General features: G+C 57.4%; 1 protein-coding gene across 2 annotated transcripts in view; it reads left to right on the plus strand.

The window, feature by feature from the left end:
- The first annotated feature begins 223 nt into the window (after positions 1-223).
- CACNA1B (calcium voltage-gated channel subunit alpha1 B) overlaps positions 224-20,392 on the plus strand; it is a 210,061-nt gene continuing 189,892 nt past the window's right edge. For both annotated transcript variants that reach the window (XM_055541721.1, XM_055541722.1), the window contains exons 1-3: positions 224-507; positions 1,535-1,640; positions 4,836-4,975. In XM_055541721.1, the coding sequence (XP_055397696.1) occupies positions 224-507; positions 1,535-1,640; positions 4,836-4,975 (530 nt within the window). The remainder of the gene's footprint in view (positions 508-1,534; positions 1,641-4,835; positions 4,976-20,392) is intronic.

A 20,392-nucleotide genomic window follows, 5' to 3' on the forward strand; every position in this document is an offset into this window, starting at 1 on the left:
GGCGGGCGGGGCGGGCGCTGATTGGCTTGGCGCCGCCACGTGACCGGCCCCATATAGGGCGTGGCGCGGGCGGCGGAGTCGGGTGCGGCGGCTGCCGGCTGGGCGAGGTCTGGTGCGGGTCCGGCGGCTCCGCGGCTGCTCCGCTAGAGCGCAGGGCGCACCTCGCGCCTTCCGATCCCCGCGGGGCCGCCGGGCCGGGGGATGCGCTCAGCGCCCGGGAGCCATGGTCCGCTTCGGGGACGAGCTGGGCGGCCGCTATGGGGGCCCTGGCGGCGGGGAGCGGGCGCGGGGCGGCGGGGCCGGCGTTGCGGGCGGCCCGGGCCCCGGGGGGCTGCAGCCGGGCCAGCGGGTCCTCTACAAGCAGTCGATCGCGCAGCGCGCGCGGACCATGGCGCTGTACAACCCCATCCCGGTCAAGCAGAACTGCTTCACCGTCAACCGCTCGCTCTTCGTCTTCAGCGAGGACAACGTCGTCCGCAAATACGCCAAGCGCATCACCGAGTGGCCATATCCTGCCGGGTGCCGGGCCGGGTGGGGGCCAGGGGCCTCCCGAGGTCGCGGGAACGGGAACGGGGCGCGGCGTCCGGCGTCTGCGCCTTGCGGGGTCTGGGGGGGCGGCCTGGGCCGGGGGCCTGGGAGGGGGCCGGCCACATGCTGCTCGCAGTGGCCATCTTTCCCGGGGCTGGAGGAGGGTGCGCCCTGGGGAGAGGCGCATCGGGTCGCTCGGCTAGGAGGGGGCGGGGCGGATTCCGGGCCCTCTCGGCGCGCCGCGTGTGCGTGCGTGTTTGTGTTTCTCTGTGTCTGTGTGTGGTCGTGGTGGCGGCGGCCGCGGGAGCGGGCTGGGCGCTGGGCGGAGCCCCCTGCCCCTGAGCTCGTCCCTTCTCTCCCTCGATGCCGGCGCAGATCGCGTGGCCAGCCTGGAGGGCACCCGAGGGCGAATCGGTGTCCGTGTAGGTGTGAGCACCGGGTGGAGGCGAGCCCGTGCGCGCGCCTGACTGCAGGTGCCTGAGTGTGTGAGGGCAGAGCGTGAACCCAGTGCTGCGCGTGCGTGCGCTCGGGACTCTCGGTACATGGGTGTTCACGTGCCTGTGTAGGTACATGTGGCTGCGTGTCTTTAGGTAGGGGTGTGCGCCTGCGCGGGGTCCTTCAGTCGCGCGCCGGGGGCTCACGGCCCCCTCCCTCGGGGAGCGGGAGTCAGGCGGAGCCGCGGAGGGAGCGCTGTCCGCGGTGCTGACGGCCGCGGGGACGAGCTGAGGGGCTGGGAGTCGGGCGGAGCCGCGGAGGGGCGCTGTCCGCGGTGCTGACGGCCGCCGGGACGAGCTGAGGGGCTGGCGGCTGCGACTGCGGAGGCGGCCCTCGCGGCGCCCCGAGGATGGGGGAGGATGGGAGCGGGAAGGGTAGGGTGGGCTCCGGACCTGGTCATTCTCAGCCCCTCTGGAGGCGGCCGGGCCCGGCTGCTGCACTGCGCGCTGCCGGCCTTGGCCTCCTCTCCTCTCCTCTTTGGCGCCTCCTGGCCAGTCCTTAACCCACGCACTCCGTTTGAGTACATGATTCTGGCCACCATCATCGCCAACTGTATCGTGCTGGCTCTGGAGCAGCACCTCCCAGACGGAGACAAGACGCCCATGTCTGAGCGGCTGGTGAGTGCTGTGGCGGCGGGGCCTGAGGGCGGGGCGTGCGGTGGCGGCAGCTTGTCTGATTCCGGGACTCTTCAGGACCCGTGACGGGGCAGCTCCCTCGGGCTGGGTAGTCTGGGCATCTAACACTTCCCTCAAGGGTCAGGAGGAGTGGGACAGCCCGCTCAACCCCTGCTGGGGACCTGTGGCTTGAGGGAGGCCATTTTAGCCGGCAGCTGCTCTGCCCAGTGACACTAGCCATCCCTACACTTAAGAAACTCAGAGCTAATGCTGGCACGTGAGAGGGGCCTTCACGACGGCCCAGGGTCTGGAATGCTGGGCTGCCCCTGTCCCTCCAGGCTGTGGTGGGCTTTGGCCCAGGTGCAGCCCTGGTTATCTCCCTCTCTGGCTCTGCCTGGGACTCCTTCCCTGTGGGACCTTTGCTTCCCATGGGATGCACCCTTCCCAGGCTTTCTTCCCAAACATCACCAAACATAGTTCTCACCCGCTTCTACCAGGAGCTCCCAGACCCCATATTTCCCCTGTTGAAGCACTGAGCCCACAGGAACCAGAGTGCTAGGTCAGGGCATCTGGAGGGGCTGGGGCAGAGGCAGGGTGCTTCTTTAGGAGGCAAGCCCCATTCTGAAGGTGAGGCTACATCTAGCCCCCAACGTCCCAGCTGCCTTGGCCCCTTTGCCTGGGCTTGATGTGGGCTCACTGGGGCCTGAGAGACTGAGCTTCAGAGCAGAGAGAAGGAAAAGCACATGCAAGGGCTGGAGAGGGAGCCTGGGGCCTGGCTGGAGAGTGCTGCAGTCCTGGGGTCCCCGAAGAAGGAAACACTTCTGGGGGCACCAGCTGTCCAGAGGCTGAACCCTTTTCTCCACATCCTGGCGAGTGACTGTTCTTCCAAACTTCTTTCCTTTACTTCAGCAGAGATAAGCATTGATGAAGCAGAGCCTGTTCTGTGCTTGGTGTGGCCCTTGAACAAGGGGTGAAGCAGAGGAGACAGAGTAGGCTGCCCTGGGGGTGCTCTACTTTGTGTGGGCACCTCGAGAAGGCAAAGAAGTGACAGCCAAGGTGGTCAGCCAAGAGATGGGGGTTCGTGGGTTGGTTGTTTCTCTTGGCACAAGAATGGCTGAAGGATTTCAGTTGTGGGTTCGGAGGGGGAGGGTTGTGAAGGGCATCCTGACAGAGTGGAAGGTGGTCCCCGTGGGTGACTCCTGCCCAGACGTGGAGCTGGACAGGCTCACTCGCCCTCTCTGGGGCCCAGGTTCCTGCCGGTGGGGGGCCCCTGACCTGCTGTGAGCTTGGTGGTGGTGCCCGTTCTGAAGGCTGGAGAAGAGGCTGAAAGTAAGAGGAAACTGGGGTTTCTGGCAGGGAGCCTTGAATGCCAGGCCACAGGGCGTGGCAGGGGTGGGGCCAGAGGGAAGCAGGCTGGGGGTGGCAGGGGCAGTCAGGCTCAGGCCTTCCCCCGGGCAGCAGGCTTGAGTGGGCCAGCGGGCCTCCAGCCTCACAAGTGAGGGGCAGTTTGCTTTGTGGTAATTGGGGTCTGTACGCTTGTAAGGGTTGAGGGTTGAGCAGAATGTGCTCACCCCAGCAAGGCCTGGCGGCCCTGGGATGGATGGAGGCTGAACACAGAGGGCCTGGGCAGCAGGCGCAGTGGTGGTCCAAGATCAGGTCTGGAGGCTGGTGTTGCTGCCAGAGGCTGGGAGGCTTTGTGGTGCAGAGGTGCCTGCCCTGGGGTGGGGCCTCCACAGCTCTGCTTCCCACCCACCCGTCAACTTCCCACGTGGCCTTTAGCTGGAGCCCCCAGCTCGCAGTCTCATCCCTCCCCCGAGCCAGCCCTTGCCGAGTGTGGTCAGGGGTGGGGCTGGGAGCAAGGGGTCTGGGAAGGGGCCCCACCCCATCTCCTCGTGTTGGCCGGCTCTTCTCCCACGAACCCAGAGTTGCTCTGAACATGTTTGCTAGGGCCCCGTGTTTATTCAGGGTAGGTGGTCGGCAGCCTCTTCTCTTGGGGAAAGGGGACGCGCTGACTAAACCAGACCAGAAGCGTTGGGAAGGGAATATCCTCGTGAGTCAGCATCAGGATGGTAGGATGGGGGAGCTGGGCTGTGATGGATGCTCTACTGCCTGGTCCCTGGGGGCAGCAGCCTCTGCTGCACGCTGCTACCAGCAGCCATGGGCCAGGAGGCTAGGCTGAGGGTTCCCCAGGTCGGACACGAGAGCCCTGGGGCCCAGGCTCCTTGGGGGAGGAAGGCACAGGCAGCCCCCACAGGAGTCAGCCTGGCTCTCCCCTCCCTGGCCCCTGAGGCCAGGCCTCTCCCTGGCCGAGCAGCCTCTGGGTGGCAGGTCCCACAGTCCTGAGAGCAGGACCTGCCTGCCTCCTCTTTGTCCCCTTCTGTGTCCGTGGTCTGCGGTCAGGCTGTTTCCCTTGCTGACCCTCCTCCTCCAGGGCCCACTTGGTCCAGCTCCTGGGGTCACCTGCACAGAGGCTCTGTCTGCCCCCCGCCCCCAGCGTGTGATGTCCCAGTGCTCCCTGAGTCCCCGCAGCCCATCCTCACATGCTTGGCACCAGGCGGGCCCGGGACGTTGGGGATCTGTGCTCCCCTGTCCCAGTTCTGCGCTCTGTCGTCTCCACCCGGAACTCCTGTCCCAGTCACCCAGCTGGATGCCTCGCCCTCCAGAGGCTCCCTGAGGCCCACCGTGCTTGCTCGCCCCAGAACGTGCATGTTTTGAATATCCAGCAGGTGTGTACTGAGTGAGCGAGTGGGTCCTGGGCTGTGCTCCAGGGAGCTGGGCGTGGTCCCTGCTGTGGTTCCAGCCCACGGTCGGACCCAGGTCACCTCTGGCTGGAATCTGGATCTGCCTCTAACAAGCTTCGAGTCTCTGGCCCAGTTCCTTGGCCTCTCTGTGCCTCAGCTCCCCAGCGCCCAGTGCCTGTGGGATGGTATCAGAGTGTTGCCCTGGTGACTGCAGGAAGCCCTCACGTCTTGTTATTGGCACTATTGCTCACTCTGCGGCAGGGTGTTGGGTGGGAGCCCCTCCTCACGTGACTGGGTGTCACTGGCCGTGGGGATGGGGCCACCTCTGCGTTGGGGGAGCCTGGCAGAGAGCACTGAGGCCCATGCTGAAAGGACCATCGGGGGTGTCGTGGCAGGGCTGGGGGTCCTCATCGGCCATGTCCGGGCGGCGGTGACCTTGCTCTGCACTTCTCCTCAGGACGACACGGAGCCCTACTTCATCGGCATCTTCTGCTTCGAGGCTGGGATCAAGATCATCGCGCTGGGCTTTGTCTTGCACAAGGGCTCCTACCTGCGGAATGGCTGGAACGTCATGGACTTCGTGGTGGTCCTCACGGGGTAGGTGCTGGGTCTGGGGTGCCCTGTGCATGGAGCTGGCTCGGGCAGCAGTGTCCACGCTGGGGGCTGGTGCTTCTTGGTGGTCCTCATGGGTGGGTGCTGGTGGACAGGCATTGTTCTTTCCCGGGAAGAGCCTGGGCTGTGATCTTGGCTGAGGTGACGTCGAGGAGATTTGTCCTCGGCAGAGCTTGCTTGCGGAGCTGCTGGTGCTGTGGTCAGGTCCGCAGGGCAGGAAGGGCACTGGGCCTGATTTTGTAAATCCTGGGCTGCAGCCTGGCCTCTTTCACCCCATGACCTGCGGGCACACGTGCGCTTCCGAGTCTCCTGCCTGAAGCGTTCGTGGGCACGTGCTCCTGGAGCTGTGCTTTGCTGAGGCTGTGCCTCTGTACTCACAGCTTCTGGTTCCAGGAAGGCGCTTAATCAGTGTCCCATCCCCCACTTTCCTTCTCAAATAGACTCTAATAATTACCAGCTTGTGGTTCCCAAGCTATCCAGGAGATCCAGAAAGTTGCCTGAGGCTGGGCCGGGGAGGGGGAGGAGAGTGGGCAGAAAGCCTCCTCATCACAAGGCCCCCTGCCTTCAGGGCCTCAGTCTCTCCACCTGCCTGATGGTATTCAGGGCCTCTGCCCTGTTCTGAGGTTGAGCTGCCATTGCCCCGGCTCTGGGCTGCCCTCCGCCTCTGGCTGGGGTGGGGGTTAAGTGCCTGGAGTTTGCTCCAGAAACCTGTTTGCACAGCCCAGGTCCCAGAGGCCCCGCCCCAGGGACTGCAGCCACTCCTCCTGGAGCTTTGTGGTCCCAGGGAGGCTTGGAGCCCCACTGTGGCCCAGAACTCTCCTTGCAAGGGACAGGTAGCTGTGGCCAGGGCTCCTGTGCTACATGTGAGGATAAACAGACTTGGCTACATGGCCTCTGGGCTCCAGATAAGACCCTCAGTGCAAGCCCCCCTCAGTGCCCTGCCCCATCCTCAGAGGCCGGCTCTCCGCCTGCCTGAGGTGCTGCTGCTGGCTCCGGTGGTGGCTGTGCCATGCCCAGCACGGGCCAGAATCGAGGTGCCTCGCTTTCAGAGGGTCTCTCCCTGGAGATGACCGAGGGGCCGGTGGGCCTCATGCTTCAGCTCCTTCCTGGCCTTTGCACCTGTGGCACCAGCCTGTCACTGGCTCTGATCAGATGGGCACCACGGAAATTGGACATAATAGGCTGGGCAACTTTCTAATCTGTTCCATTTTCCCTAATGACCAAGGAGGGAAGGGAGCAGGGAGCCTTTTGTTGGGAGGCGTGCCATCCTGCCGTGTGGCGCTCACCGTCCACACCCGTCTGCTGCCTGAGGGCAGGTGGCTGCGGGAGCTTGTTCAGAGAGCCCTCTGAGGTCCCACTGATGGGGTGTGGTGGCAAGTGTGGGCCCTCGGAGGGCAGGGTACGCCCTGTGGTCCACTGGGCACCGCGTGGGCTGTCGACAAATGTCACGGGCTGTTTACATCGCTCTGCCTCTAGACCCGTGTCCCTGAGGATATTGATGTCTTATTTTTCAGAATGTCCCCAGAGTGTAGCCCAGGGCAGGCCCCCAGGAGGGTCAGGGAGTGTCTGCTGAATTAATGGTCTCTTGAACCTCGAGTGCTCTGTGCTCGAGCCACCTGGGAGCTGGTGAGGGTGGTGGGACCGAGCTCTGGGGATGCTGTCCATGGTGCTGTTTGGGCTGCTGGGAGTGTGGCAGGGAGGTCCGTATCAACCCCTTGGCAGGACCCCTGAGTCTTCCAACAAACATATCCTGATTCCAGGTTCAGGGAGCCTGGTCCCCCGTGAGGGCTGGGAGACCTCCAAGGACAGCTGCTTTCTCTTGCCTGTTGACCACTCTCTTGGGCTCACCTTCCTGGAGCCCCAGCAGGGGGATCCCAAGGGTCCCAAGACCATAACCCTGCCCCCAGCCTGGCCTCAGAGATCCTGCCCTGAGTCCATCTGTTTCTCCATCTCCTCTCTCCCACCTTCACGTGTGCCCCTATCCCTCCCTGCCCTGGCTGTGTCTCTGTCTCCCCTTCTCTCTCTCTCTCTCCCCCTTTCTTAATCTCTTGGTCTTTGTCTCCCCATTTCTAAGCTTCTCTGTATCTCTGCTTTTTTATCTCATCTTCATCTTCTCTATTTCTTTACCTCTCGCTGTTTCTCTGTCTCAGTATTTTTGCTTTCTCTCTCTTATTCTTCCTTTGCCTTTCTCTTTCTGTTTGTTCTGCGCCTCTCGTATGGGTCATGAAGTCTCTGCTCTCACTGTCTGTGAGAGGAGGGCTGGGAGCTGTCACTGATGGTTTCCAGGCTCCCTCTCTCTGCACCTTGTCCGCAGGGATTGTCCTGAGTTGGGAGGGAAGCCCCCAGATGGGAAGGTGGTCTGTGTGCCACGGGGGCTCACATGCTGCCCGGAGTCACGTGGGGGAGTTGCTCTGCTGCTCTTGCTTGCAGCACCTGGGGACTGGCGATGTGTGTACACGTGTATGTATGCATGTGCGCACATATATATGCCTGGACTGCATGTGTGTGCATGCACACACGTGTATGTGTGCAGCAGTGCACACACGCATACGTGTGCATGTGTGCATCCACGCACACATGTGCATCTGTTCACGCACACATGCATACATGCATTTGCATGTGCACGTGTGCACACATGTGCATGTGTGCGTCTGTTCAGACACACATGTGCACATGTGTAGACATGCAGTTGTGTGCACGCATGTGCGTATGTGTGCACACATGCATCTGGACACCCACGTGTATGTGTGCATGTGCACAGCTGTGTATGCACGTTTGTGTGCGTATGTGTGTGTGTGGTGCATGATAGAAGGGGGCCTGTCTGCTTTCGGGGTGAGTGCTGGGCCTGGAGAATCCAGAGAAGAGCCCTAGCCCTCCTGAGCCGAGGCACCTGTGGGCAGCCAAGGGGCACTGCTCCTCATTACTTTGTTGTTTTTAATTAGGGTTTACTTAATTGGTACTCAGAGGGCTGGAAGCCCCACGGTGAACAGGGAAGGCCACGTTGCCTGGTGAAGCCTGACTTGTCCCCGAGGCCAGCTGGGCTTGCTTCTGCTTCTGGGGCTGGCATCTGGGTGTGGGAGGTGCCCTGGATGGGACTGTGGCCCTACCCTGCATCGGGGAAGCCTCTTAACCTCATACACTCCCCTGTGAACTATGCCTGGGCACACCCTTGGCATTGCGGGGGGACAGCGATACAGCACCCAGTCCTGCCCACGGAGTGGGGGAGGGGCTGTCCTGTCTGCGCATTTCTAGCCACTTGAGCTGCCCTCGTCCGCTGCTGCCCTGCCCACTGGTCATCCCTTGATTGCTATTTATTCAAAATTGGAGCTGAGGACACAGCAGTGAGCAAGACCCCCAGCCCCTGCCCTGCGGGCTGTGTTCCCAGGGGACCTGGTCTCCCTGGCCCTGCTGTGTTCCCTCTAGGTGCCCAGAGGCTCAGCAGGGGCGGCGGGTGCAGGCTCATGGCCACATCGTGGGGCCTGGGGGCAGGTGTGCTGTGGAGACCACACCTCACTGACAGTACAGGCTTCATGTTCCCACGTAGGAAAGGGGTTAAGGAGAACACGGCACGGTCTGGACGGCTGCGGCTTTGGGTAGGCCCAGTAGTAAGGGGCTGAGCCCGCTAGACATTTGGTGAGAGGCCATGGCTGACACTGTCAGTACCAGAACACAGGTGTCTCCGTGGCCTTTAGAGCTCAAGATCAGACAGGACCCCCAGGGGAAGGGTCTGGAGAAGAAGCTGTCCGTGGGTGAGCCTGGGGACTCCAGAGCTGGTAGGTTGGGACTGGCCAGTGAGGTGGGTGGGGTCCGTGTTTTAGGGAGGAAGGGCGTGTCCTTCTCTAGCAGGGGTGCGGGGAGGCTGGGCCACCGAGTGCAGCGGCAGGCAGCCTGCGGGTGAAAAGGTCCTCGCGGATGGCCTGCGTGGAGGCTCCTGCAGGCCCGGAGGGCCCGTGGTGGGCACCCAGGGCAGCTCTTCCACCTTCGGGGGAGTTTTTCAGCAAAGCCAGGCAGATAACTGGGCAGTGGTGGGAGGCAGAGGAGGGGCAGAAGGTTTTATCAGGCGGGGGCCACAGCCTGGCCCTGGAGGCAGGACAGCGGCGGTGCAGCTGGAGCGCTGGAGCGACGTCTGGGTGGACCAGGGCAGCCGGGACCCTGCAGTCCATGCTCACCTTTCTGTGACTTCAGTACACCAGAGGTGGAGCTCAGTGCGTGCGCTGGCTTGTCAGATGCGAAAGCAGGGATGGGGTGAGAGTGCTCTGCGTGCCCGTCAGCTGAGGCTGGTGTGGGAAGCAGGTGGTGTGCAATGGAGGGATGGGCTTGCGGGCAGCGTGAGTGAGGACGCTGCGGCCCGGCCTCTCGCCCTCTCCTGGGCTCCTCTGGCTGGTCACCTTCCCTTCTCTCCCCGTTGACCCTCTGGCCGGCTGCCCATCCCCTCGTTCGTGTGGAAAGTGTCTGTCAAGTGCCCTGGTTGCTAGGGACACAGCAATGGACACGGAGGCTGCATTTCCCGGGGACACAGGTGACGAGCAGCCTGTCCACGTGGGTGTGAAGTGCAGTGATGAGCAGGAAGCCGGGCGGCGAGAGTGAAGTTCCCCTTCGTGGGGTTCAGGGAAGGTCCTTAAGAAGGACCTTGAGCAGAGCAGCAGGTGGGAGGGGGTTGGGCGTCCTGAACCTGGGAGGGGGCATGGGGCAAAGATGCTGGGAGGCCATGGGGGCTGCTTGGGGCTCTGGGTGCAGGGGCTGACCTGGGTGGGGTGCTGATGGTGGGGAGCAGTGCCCAGGAGGAAGTGGTGGGCTTGGACTGGCTGGGCTGTGGGAAGCACTGCTGCTTGGAAACTTGCTGGCATCCCGAGTGTGGCACGCATGCTGCCTGCCTGTCCTAACTGCTGCTGTGCCCACTCCTGCACTTTTGCCCTCCCTATCCCCAAGGGAGCCCCCATACCAGCCTTTGGTCCCGAGGGGTTGATTGCAACTGGGAATCGGGGCAGGGTCCTCTCAGACCATGAAGACTTGGGCCCAGAGTTCCCCGCCAGTTATGGCCCAGCCTGGAGCTTCCCTTGGGGAGAGGAGAGGTCTGTCCCAGCTCGGGCAGGTAGCTCCCTGCGGACAGTTCTAACCACAGCGTCTCATTTTACTCCAAATTAAGCTGGGATTTCTTTCCAGGACATGTAATTAGAACTCAGGGTCTCCAGTCGCTGATCTGAGCCTCCCGCGTTGCCTAGGGAGGGATGTCTGTGTCCACGCCCTGCCCTGCCTCCCCAGAACATGGGCCTGGCTGGGGGCGCTGCCAGAGGGCGTGGGAATGTGGTCCCGGGAGGCTGGGCCCTGGGGGATACCACCCTGGGTGAGGAGGGGTCCAGCAGGTGAGGGCCAAGGTGAGCAGTGAGCTTGTGCCCACGTGTGGGAGCCAAGGGCACCGTGCCTAGCCCCAGGTGACCGGTGACACTGGGTCTAGAGGTGGACTGACCTCGGCTCATGACCTCGGGCTCTAGAGCTCACGTTTGGGGCCGGAGCCGCCCGTGTGGGCTCTTCCTCTGTCCCGTGATGTGGTCCTGCAGGCGGGGTCTCTGATGCCTGCTCAGGTTGGGGGTTTGCTGGACCTTCTCTTCTATCCCCACCTGAGGCTGGGAATCGCTGGGACGGGGAGGGGCCTGAGTTCTGACCAGTGGCCCCTGGAGCAGCAGAGGGAGGCTGTTGGGGACCGCATCTTTAAACTCTCCCCAGGCAGCATCCCTGAGGCATCGCTGATAATTCAGAACAGGCTTGGCTGCTGTGTCTGCCTGGCTCCCAGGTGCCTGCCTCCTGCCAGTGGCCCCACTGGGCTGCCAGCCCCGCGCTGGCGCCAGAGGCAGGGGTAGGGGGGTCCCCGCCTCCCTCCGTCTGCACCCCTGCCGCTGGGTGTCTGCTGAGGGCGGCTCACTCCACTGCTCGCCTCTCAGTATCTCTTCTCCTGGTTCCCCTCCCACTTCTTCCTATGCTTTAGGATTCTTCACACCCTCCTGGAGGGCTGTGGGGAGCCAGAGCCAGGCCCTTCCTGGCTGCTGCCTGCAGATGCCACGCCATGTGCTGAAGGAGAGCCCCCTCCGACCAGCTCTAAGGGCCTGGCGATCCTGGCAGGACAGGGGCTGCAGGCTGCCAGCCTCAGGCCCGGAGCTCCGCTGTGCTGCACTGCGGGGTCCTGGGTGCTGGGCCCCCTGGGGCTGTTGCAGCTGGTGCCAGAAGCATGCTGAGGCCGTGTGCCTCTGTAGAGGCATGGTAGTCGCTCAGTCGTGTCCAGCTCTTTGCAACCCCATGGACTGTAGCCTGCCAGGCTCCTCTGTCCTTGAAATTCTCCAAGCAACAATACTGGAGTGGGTTGCTATTTCCTTCTCCAGGGGATCTTCCTGACCCAGGGATTGAACCTGGGTCTCCTGCACTGCAGGCAGATGGTTTGCCATCTGAGCCACCAGGGAAGCCCACCCTCTGCAGAGGTGGCAGGGAGCAACTGCTCATCTCTCCATGTATCTTGTGCCTGGTGTGCCTGCAGAGGTCACAGGAGGTCAAGTTCATGCCTGGTGGGAGTGGGAGTGTTTGCCTGTGGCTGGTGGATATCCCTGCAGCTGCTCAGGTGGGTGGGGCAGCTGGGCACTGGACTCTGCCTTCGTGTTCAACTTGAGGTGCCTCTCCTCACCCCATTTCACACTGGTGAGCCCACAGCTGCAAATTCACAGGAGGTGAGAATGGTTGTTAATGTCCTCTTGTGTTGCTAGGCCTGGACTGGGGAAAGGCCGGAGAGCAGGTCCTCCTTGGCTGAGCGGTGGCGGGCCGCTGGGAGGGGCCACTTCCTTCCCTGCCACAGCCTGTCTGAGTCACACAGACCTGGAACCTGCGGACCCCCCGCAGGCCGCCTGCACAGGCCCCTGGCTGTCCTGTCTTCACCCAGCTGGCCGCCCCACTGTGCCCCACTTTCTCCAGGTCTCGGCCTCTCTGGGGAGCCCCTCTCGGAGCCCTCATCACTCCAGCTGGTGGCTCCCTCTCTGCTCCCAGAGTGTAAGAGCCCATGTACCCGGGGCCACTGCTTTCAGCGGGATGGGATGTGGATCTGTGTTTCTCTGCCTGGCGGCCTCTGCCCTGGTCTTGTCCCAGGGGCTTCCCTCCTGGCCGGCTCCACAGATGGACTTTCCTCTGCAGAACCTTCCCCTTAGCTTGGGCGCCGCACAGATGTCTGAGACGGGGGTCAGGGGCGGAAACAGCAGGTGTTTGCTGTCTCAGTTTGGAGGCTGGATGTCTAAGATCAAGGTGCCCACAGGGTTGCCTTAGGGGAGGTGTCTTCCTGCTGGTAGGCAGCTGCCTCCCCACTGTGTCTTCCCGGGCCGCTTCTCTGTGTCTGCAGACACAGTATCTGGTGTCTCTTCCTGTTCTGTTAAATTAATCCTTTAAATTAAAGCCCATCCGTAGGACCTTGCTCAACCATTTACCTCCCAAGAATCCCATCTCCAGATACAGTCCCATTGGGAGTCAGAGCTTCAGCATAGAAATCTGGGGGGACACAGGTTAGTCTGCAACAGGCTGCGCTCAGACCCCAGGCTCCTCTGATGAGCCTTGGTGCTCCAGTTCCCCGTGTGCAGTGAGTGTTGCGGGACTGAAACCCAGCGGGGGAGTGGGGACCCCTCTCAGCCCCCACAGGAGGCACGTGACTGATCCCGGGCGTCTGTGTGGCTTCCAGTCTGGGTCTGCGGTGTCTGTGGTGTGGTGGGCCCAGGTTGGTTGTCCGTAGGTCCTTTCTCACTCCTCGCGGTCGGTCATCAGCCTCCGGGGTCTGACAGCAGGGACTGTGGACTGAGGTGGCTGAAGGCAGGGCTGCCCACTCCCCTGGACCCTCTACAGCCTGGACTGGGGCAGGGGCTGAGGGAGGGCACTGCTGAGCCCATGGGGGGTCAGAGGGTGTCCTGGGTGTCCTTCAGCCACCTGTCTGAGGGTAGGCATCCCCGAGGGGGCCTCCAGCACCACCTGCCCTGTCTGCCTGCAGACCCCTCCCCAACACCTGCTGTCTGGGACCCTGGTTCTGCGAATGCAGTGTGGGGGCAGGGAATGGGCAGGAAGCGAGAGCATCCTTCCCATCTCCTGGTCAGTCCTTGGGCCTGGTGTTTCCACTGTCCAGCCCTGCAACACAGTGACGCAGGGGCACAGCAGGGGCACGAGCGAGACCCCTGTGTGGCCAGGGTTTGGTCTCTGTGAGTGGCTCCTTCCGTGGGGTGAGGCCCCCTGGGGTCGTGCGCTCACTCCTGTGCTTCTTTGGGTCCCTGGCCTGGCAAGTGGGCAGCGTGGGTGCAGAGCCCTCTGGTGAAACACCAAGTGGGTGGGGCTAGAACGGCGAGCAGACCAGGAGGGGAGAATGAAAGCTCGAAGCTGGCCCATGAAGTCTCCTCGGTATTGGCTGCTCTTCTAATGTGATCGTCCCATGACCTTCCTGAGCTGGATGCTATTATTAACATCCCCTCATAAAAAATTAAATATCTTATCTTGAGCTCATCACAGATTTGCAGTATGCACAGAGGGTGCTGAGGTGCTGTCCAGGGAGGCTGTAGCATGGTTTCACAACCAGAGTGTGACCCCTGCACAGTCAGGACACGGAAGGACCTGCCCTTCTGTGTCCCCACCAGGACCCGCCCTGTTGCCCTTCTGTACCTGCTTCCACTTTCCTCCGGCCTCACTGCCCCTTAATCCCTGATGACCATAATCCAGCACCCATGTCCATCACTTTGTCACTTCATGAGCATTAAATATTGGTAATGGAGTCGTGCCTTTGGGACTGGCTCTGTTCACCAGGGAGACTCTCTGAGGCTGGCTGAGTCACATTGCTGCACATGTCTATACTTTCTCTTTACTGCCGATTGTCTCTCTAACTGTTCACCTGTTGAAGGACAGGCGGTTTGTTTATAGCTTTTGAAAGGTCACCCACAAGACTGCTCTGCCTGTCTATGCACAGGTTTTGTGTGAACATAAGTTTCCTGGATGAACGCCTGGGAGTGCAGTTCCGGGGCCGTACTGCAGCGCATGTCTGGTTGTTTAAGATATTACCAGAGTGTTGTCCGAAGCGTCTGTGCCACTTTGCACGTTTGTATATTCCCACCAGCAGTGTAGGAATGATCTAGTTTCTCCATATCCTTACCAGCATTTGCTGTTGTCACTGTTTCTTATTTTAGCTTTTCTGGTGGGTATGCAGTGATATATCATGGTGGCTTTGATTTGCATTCCCCTAATGGCCACTGATATTGGACATCTTTTCATGGGCTTGTCTGCCATCTGTATCTCTATTTTGGTGAAATGTCAGTTCATGTATTCTGTTCAGGTTCTAATTGGATTGTTAGATACTAGTTGATTTTCTCCCAATCTGTAGTTAATTTTTTTTCATCCTTGTGATGGGGACTTTTGCAGAGCAAAAGCTTAAATCATAATGAAGTCCAGTTAATCAGTTTTCCCTGTTATAGATAGGGCTTGTGGTTTTGAGTCTAAGAACTCTTTGCCAGAGCTACGTCATGAAGATTTTCCCCTACTTTTTCTCCATGAAAGTTTTATGATTCTGTATTTTACATGTAAGTCTGGGATCTGTTCTTGAGTTGGGGTTTGTTTCAGGAGTGAGGTTTCTTTCAGTTGAGATTCTTTTTTGTTCGTTTTCTGCCTGCATGTGGGTATCCAGGTGCTCCAGTACTGCTTGTTGAAAAGGCTGTGGCGTGTGTTTCCACCTCTGAAGTATTCTGTCTCTCGGTCAGAAGTCAGCTGGCCGTGTGTATGTGGGTCAGCTGGCCGTGCGTATGCAGGTCGCCTGGCCGCGCGTATGCGGGTCGCTTCTGTTCCATCGATCTGTGTCCTTCTCTCTACCAGATTTACACTGTATTGATTACTAGAACTATTTAAGTCTCAAAATTGGGCAGACTCATTCCTCCCACTTTATTCTTTTTTAAGAAACTGTTGTAGCTAGTCTAGTTTCTTTGTTTCCATATAAATTTTGGAATAACCTTGTCAATATATATACAAAATCTTCATAGGAGTTGTATAAAATCGGTTTGTTAATTTGCAGAGAATTAATATCTTTACTATGTTGAGTCTTCCAATCTATGACCATGACATGTCTTTTCATTTATGTAGAACTTATTGATTTCTTTCCTCTGTATTTTGTAGTTTTTGGGATTCAAGAGCTGTGCATGTTTTGTTAGATTTACATCTAAAAGTTTTTCTTTTATTTTTATGTGTGTACAAATGGTACAGCATTAAAAATTTCAGTGTTCAAATATCCATTGCTATTGCTACGTAGAAAGGCATACATTTTTAATATTATATTTGTTTTTATTTCTGTAACTTTGCTGAATGCACTTATTAGTTTCAGGAGATTTTTTTTTTAAAGATTCTTTGGAGTTGTCTATGTAGACAAGTATGTCATTTGCAAATGGAACAGTCTTGTTTCTTTCTGCCTTCTCATTCCTTTTTCCTCTTATTACATCAACTAGGACTTCCAGTGCGTTGAGTGAGAGAGTGGGCACCTTTGCCTTGTTTCCAGGGAGGAAGCACTCACCCCTCCCGTGAAGTACCATGTCTGCTGTAGCTTCCTGTTTCCCCTCGCTCAGCTGGTAAAGAAGTCGCCTGCAGTGCAGGAGACCCCAGTTCGATTCCTGGGTCGGGAAGATCTGCTAGAGAAAGGATAGGCTATCCACTCCTATTCTGGCCTGGAGAATTCCATGGACTGTATAGTCCATGGGGTTGCAAAGAGTTGAACACAGCTGAGCGACTTTCACTTTCACTTTGCTGTGGGTTTTTGTAGATGCTGTTTATTAAGTTGAGGTAGTTCTTCTCTATTCCTTTTTTTCTGAGAGTTTTTGTCATGAATTAGCTTTCCTCTTGTCAATGTCTGCAGCTGCTGCTAAGTCGCTTCAGTTGTGTCCGACTCTGTGTGACCCCATAGACGGCAGCCCACCAGGCTCCCCTGTCCCTGGGATTCTCCAGGCAAGAATACTGGAGTGGGCTGCCATTTCGTTCTCCACCTGTTAATGTCAGATTTTATCAAATGCTCTTTCTACATTGATATGCTCATGTGACCTTTTCTTCCTCTGCCTGTTAATATGGTGAATTACAATGATTGATTTTTGAGTATTGAACCAGACTTACTTCCTGGATTGAACATGGTCATGGTATGTAATTCCTTTTATATACTGCTGAATTGCATTTGCTAGTATTTTTTTAAGGATGTTTGCATCTGTATTCATGAAGGCTATTGATCTGTCAATTTGGTTTTTTTTGCTTTGTTTTGTCTTTTTTTTTTTTTTTTGGTAGTCTTTGTATGGCTTTGATATCAGAATAATACAGGCTTCCAAAAATGGATTTGGAAGTGTTCCTTCCCCATTCTATTTTCTGGGAGCCATTGTCTAAAAGTGCTGTGAATTCTTCTTTAAATATTTGGTAGAATTCTACAGTGAATCCAGTTGGCCTGGAGATTTCTCTTTAGGGAGTTTTAATCTTACGGATTCAATTTCCTTAATAGTTAAAGGGATATTTGAATTATCTATTTCCTATTGGGTAAGTTGAGGTAGTTTTATTTTTTTGAGGACATAGTCCATTAAGTCTAAATTTCAAAATCGTGTGTGTAGAGTTGTTCACAGTAGTCCCTTATTCTTATGATGTGTGCAGCGTCTGTGGCGGCAGCCCTGTTTCATTTCTTATACTGGTAATTTACATCTTCTCTCTCAAGCGCTCTCTCTTTTGGGAGGTTTGGGCTAGTCTTGCTAGAAGTTTGTCAGTTTTATTGATCTTTTCAAGGAAATAACTTAGTTTCAATAATTTAAATTTTTTTTTTCAATTTTACTGTTTTCTGCCCTCATTTGTATTGTCTTCTGCATTCTGTCTGCTCTGAGTTTGTTTTCCCTTCTTTTCCTCGGTTCTTGTGGCGGGCTCAGATCAGTGACTTGAGACATTTTTTCTTTCCTCGTGTGTGTGCATTAAAACTTGCGCACACTTGAGCTGTGTCTCACACATTTCAGTATGTTGTATTTTCAATTTAATTCAGTTTCATGTGTTCTTAAATTTTCTCTAGACTTTTCTTCAATCTATAGATTGTTTAGAAATGTGCTATTTGTTTTCTACATGTTTGGAAATATTCCAGTATCTTCCTGTTACTGATTTCTAGCTTGATTCCATGTGGTCAGAGAACACAGTCTGTGTGATTTTGATTATTTTAAATTTGGTTTATTTTAGGCTCAAGATACGTCTACCCTTGTTTATGCTTCATGGCACTTGGCGAGAATACCTATCTGGCTGTTTCCGTGCGGCGCTGCACGCGTGTGCAGTAGCTTCCGTGGGCGGCGCTAACAGCCTCTGTAGCCGCGGCGCTTCTCTCAGCTGGCACGGCGGGTGCGCGCTCCCCGCTTACAGTAGTGCCTTTGTCTGTTTCTCCTCCCGTCTCGCTTGGTTTTGACTTCGCGTATTTTGCGGCTCCGGCGCTGAGTACACACAGGCACACGTCATTCATTGAGTTCACTCTACTGCAGATGGTGCATTTTTAAAATTGAAGGCTTGGGGTAGCCCTGCTTTGAGCAGGTCTGTTAGCACCGTTTTTCTCAAAAGCTTGGCTCTCTCTGTGCCTCTGTGCCATGTTCCTTTCATTTTGGGGGTATTTCAGACCCTCCTAGAAGACTATGGCTTGTCAAGGGCTCCTCTTCTTTCCCTTGCCTGCGGTTCCCATCGGCTTCTACAGCCCTGCAGCCCCGCCCCGCCCGGGCCCGTCTCTGGGCCTGAGGTCTTGGTCCTTCCTGCTCTTCAGCCCCTTGGCTCTTCCCCGCGTTCCCTGTCTTCTACAGTTGAGCCCATCCTCTTAGCTCTTCACATCGGCGCCTGTAGTTTTCCGTTATAAATTTTCCATTTAATTCTTCTTTATATTGTTCAGGATACTTTCTTGTTTCAAACACGTCAGTGGTTGTTTGTGGAAAGACTGTCATAACTGCTACAAAATCTTTGTCAGAAAATTTTAGCACCTCTGTTATCTCAAGGGTCAGAATCTATGATTGTCTTTTTTCATTCAGTTTGAGATTTTTCTGGCTTTTTGATGAATGAGATATGATTGAAATCTGGACATCTCCACATGTTTTTCTGAGACTCTGGTTCTTATTAACCCTGTTTGAGCTGGGTCTCTGATCCTTCTCAGTAAGGAGACAGGGTTTTCTGCTTTGTCACTTCTACGTGGAGTAGAAGTTCAGGTTCCCCGCTCAACCATCATTGGCAGGGCCCCTCATCTTTACAGGGAGGAGGTGACACTCTTACTTTACAGACTGGAAACTGAGAGAAGCTCAGACATTTTGCAGGAACCAGTGCAGATTCCAGCTAGACTACGCCAAAGTCCAAGCTTGTAACCGCCAGCTACCCTGACCCTTGGGAGTGCGGGAGGAGTACTGTTTACCCTGAAATGAAGGGTCTGATGACAGTGATGTGAGGGCATCCACCCCCAAGGTTTCCGTGGCTGCGGTGGGTGAGCTTCCTGGGTCATGCTGACCTCCCTGGTCAGAGCTTTGCTGCAGGCGACGAAAGTAGTAGCCTCTTTCACGCTGGACAGAAGCCTTCAGCCAGTCCAAGGGCGCAGTGTCCACATGGGGCCACGTCCAGATGGGTGGTGGTCAGGGAGGGACTGGAGAGCATCTCTCCAGTGGTCACTCACCATGCCCCAAAGAAGCTGGGGGCCTGGAGCCCCTGATGTCCACTCTGTGTGGTGCCTACCTGCCCTCTAGCCCTAGAGGAGGGGTTGGAGGGGGTGAGAACATGTGGCTGGACTTTCCTGTACTTTGGGCACGCCCCAGCTCCTCCTCTTCTTGGGTTGTGAGCCTGGACACTTGGATGTGCCATCTGAACCTCAGTGTCTTCCTCTGTATGATGGGACTAATGGTGCTGACCTCCGAATGTCCTTGGTTTGAGGTAGACAGGTGTGATGTTTTTATTTGAGTGAGCTGTGAATGTCATGTTCTCTGGCTTGGGGGCCTGCACCTGCCAGGGCTGACCCTTCTTCAGCCTAGCCTGGAGTCTCTAGGCTTTGGAGCAGGCTCAGGGCCTCTAGTGCAGGGCCCTGTGCTTTATGTGCAGCCCAGGATGGGGCTGGAGTGGGGAGCATGGCGGAGGCTGAGGCATCTTTGGCTGAGACCAGGAGGCTGTATCCATGGCAACTGTCTCAGCCTCCTGGGCAAGAATCAGCATCTGGAAAGTCAGTGACAAAGAAGTTCCTGGAGATGGTGCTGCCCTTGCCACATGTCTGCCCATAGCTCTGTGTCTCCCTGGGCATGGGCCTGACCTGGAGACCGTGTACCCACCCAGTGTGAGCCAGGGCTGGGGCAAGCAGGTGCAAGCCTCCCGCAATGTGCTCCTGGCTTTTCCCTGGAGCCCCGCGCCACCCCTCCCCCGTGACAGCAGTAACAATTCCAAGGAGGCCGATGCCAGACCCTTCTTGCTGAGTGGTTGTCCAAACTGCTCTGTTTTGAGAGTCAGAGAGATGTCCATGGCAATTGTGTGGGGCTGGAAGCCTGGGCGTCTCTGCTGTCTTTGTCAGACTTGATGGACTGGGGGCCTCAGGGAGGGCTCCCAGCTTGGCCTGTGGAGGGGCAGGGGTGACCCCCCATCATACAGCAGATGTGGAAAGGCAGGGTGACCCAACACAGGCAATATGATGAATATGCAGCTACAAAGGCCCAGCTGGGGACCCCAGAATCTGGACTGGGGGGTGCTTGGGTCAGGGTCGGGGCCCCGGGGCAACACTGCAGTGAGTGGTCCCATGCTTCTCCATGGGGGGAGCCCCCTGCCTCGGATGCCTGTGAGGGGCCCCAGGCAGGGACTGGAGGTGTGTCCGTACCACGTGTTTCTGGTCCAGGCCCCATGGATGATCGCGGTGCAGCGTGTCCGTGGCTCCTGCCGTCCACACTGGCTGCTTGTGTGCTTGTGGGGCTGTGTGTCTGAGCATGTGCCTCATGTCTGTGTGTCTCCATGCCTGGCCATTCCGTGTGCAGGGCCGTGGGCCTGGGGATTGGGCTGCAGTGGTCACAGGCTGGTGAGTGTGTGCTCGGGGCCGAGGCTCGGCGCCATCCCTGACAGGCTGGTGAGTGTGTGCTCGGGGCCGAGGCTCGGCGCCGTCCCTGACAGTGCGGCCCTCTGCATCTGGCTCCTCTCACCTAGTGCAGTATTTCTAAGGTTCACCCAGGCATCAGTTCATCTGTTCCTTTGTTATTTCACACACACATGAGGTCTGATGTGTTGTTTGTGATGAACACCCAGGCTTCCACTGTCATTGAACACAAAGATGGTTGTTGTTGTTCAGTCAGTAAGTCATGTCTGACTCTTTGTGAGCCCATGGACTGCAGTACACCAGTCTTCCCTGCCCTTCACTATCTCCAGGAGTTT

This window comes from Bubalus kerabau, chromosome 11, assembly GCF_029407905.1.
Source record: "Bubalus kerabau isolate K-KA32 ecotype Philippines breed swamp buffalo chromosome 11, PCC_UOA_SB_1v2, whole genome shotgun sequence".
Taxonomy (NCBI): Eukaryota; Metazoa; Chordata; class Mammalia; order Artiodactyla; family Bovidae; genus Bubalus; species Bubalus kerabau.